At 48.5% G+C, this 1,557-nt stretch overlaps 1 protein-coding gene across 1 annotated transcript; it reads right to left on the bottom strand.

The window, feature by feature from the left end:
- Positions 1–887: 887 nt before the first annotated feature.
- Positions 888–1,316, bottom strand: Pmar_PMAR025203 (hypothetical protein; the record flags this gene model as incomplete). The annotated part of the gene is made up of 2 exons (XM_002788309.1): positions 888–993; positions 1,016–1,316. Coding segments are annotated over 2 exons (407 nt in total), but the record flags the coding sequence as incomplete, so codon positions are not given.
- Positions 1,317–1,557: the final 241 nt, after the last annotated feature.

Raw genomic sequence — 1,557 nt, forward strand, 5'->3', positions numbered from 1 at the left:
AAAAAGTGTACCAAGGTTATAAAACCGTTGATCCCCAGTAGTCATTAGCGAGGCAAAAGAAATCGGAAAAATTATTCGGTAGTGGTGGCTGAATCGTCCGCCGCGGCAATTGGACGCTCTTGTAGCCATAGGTTATACTCCCTCCCACCCACTTTCACGACGATCAACCCATCTTCGGCGTTGTACGGTACATCAATCCAGTCCTCCAGAGTGAAGTAGTTGGGATATCGATTGAACAGTGAATTTCCCGATATAGGAACCAGCTGAATCCTCGAATGAAAGACTGAGTTGGCGAAGTCTAGATGGAGGTGTCCATAAGGGCACTCCTGGTAATGCCATATGATACCGTTTACCTGAGGTCGTTCAGGAAGAAAGCTTTCATGAATGTCTAACTCGGCCAGCCCAGTGTCGGTAGGATGCTTTCGATCGGGGTGAGCCAGACTGAGGCGTATGAGCCACTGATCTCCAGGAAGGGGCACGTCGTGTTCATACCCGTAATAGAAGCCTTCTGTAGGTAGACCAGTGACCACTTTCACAAAAGCTATCAAGTAGATGCCGATCATTGGTGGAACCGAATGACAATGAGCTACGGACGAAGATCATACACATATGATGATGGGATGCGACAGCGCTTATTGGAGGAATCAGATCCGCTGCCGGCCATATAGGGAACGCAAGCGTAGCCGATGGATCAAACTCGAACTATCTTGAATATCAACAAGTCTAGACTAGAGAAAAGAAATGATAAGACCATTAGTCTAGTTCACTTGACTACAATGACTGCGATGCACGCATGCTCACGTTCCTAACTGTAACAAGGTGACGCACGATGCGTGCGTTCTCTAACCTCATCCACCCCTACCATGGAAGCAGTGCGGATTCTACAATTACTTTTGGGCTTCACATGGTGCTCCGATGCTACCTTCAAATATCTCAGCATTATATCCCCTGAATGTTGTGTGAGCTTCAGGCTGAGTGTTCTTTGCCTTGATGCTGTGGAAGAGTCATCACGTACGACTCTCCTTTCAACTGCAGCGTGACTTCTTCCAAGTTCTTATCATAACGAGCTTGTGCGCATTCCTTTGGATCCACATCATAACGCTCGAAGAAGGCTTGAGCCCATGTTGGCGTCGTCTGCTCCATGCTGCAGAAACTGGCATTGGTGTAGTCGAGTTTGATGTTGTCCTCATCTTCCGCGACGTAGGTCCATCTGACGCCTCCTAGATGTGGTTTGTCAGTGAAAATGCAACTTTGAAGATCCAGGGTTGAGAGTCCCTCCGGACCCTTCGCTTGGATGTGGATAAAACAGACCAAACCTGACCATTTCACGTTCTTCGCTGTCGGGCATGCGGCCTCCCCGCCAAATGTAGATTCCTTCGGTGGGCAGATCCTCCTGTTGGGTCATAGAACGAAGATTTATGGTATTGAAAAAAAGGACTAATGTTGTCGGGTCTCGTAGGAGCCGTAGTTGGCAAGGATCATCCTTGGAAGAGGTCGAGGACTGTTGCTTGAGCAGACGTGTCTGAAGTGCCGTCACACTACGCACGCATACCTATG

The sequence above is a fragment of the Perkinsus marinus genome (assembly GCF_000006405.1).
Source record: "Perkinsus marinus ATCC 50983 genomic scaffold scf_1104296928534, whole genome shotgun sequence".
In the NCBI taxonomy this organism is placed as follows: domain Eukaryota; phylum Perkinsozoa; order Perkinsida; family Perkinsidae; genus Perkinsus; species Perkinsus marinus.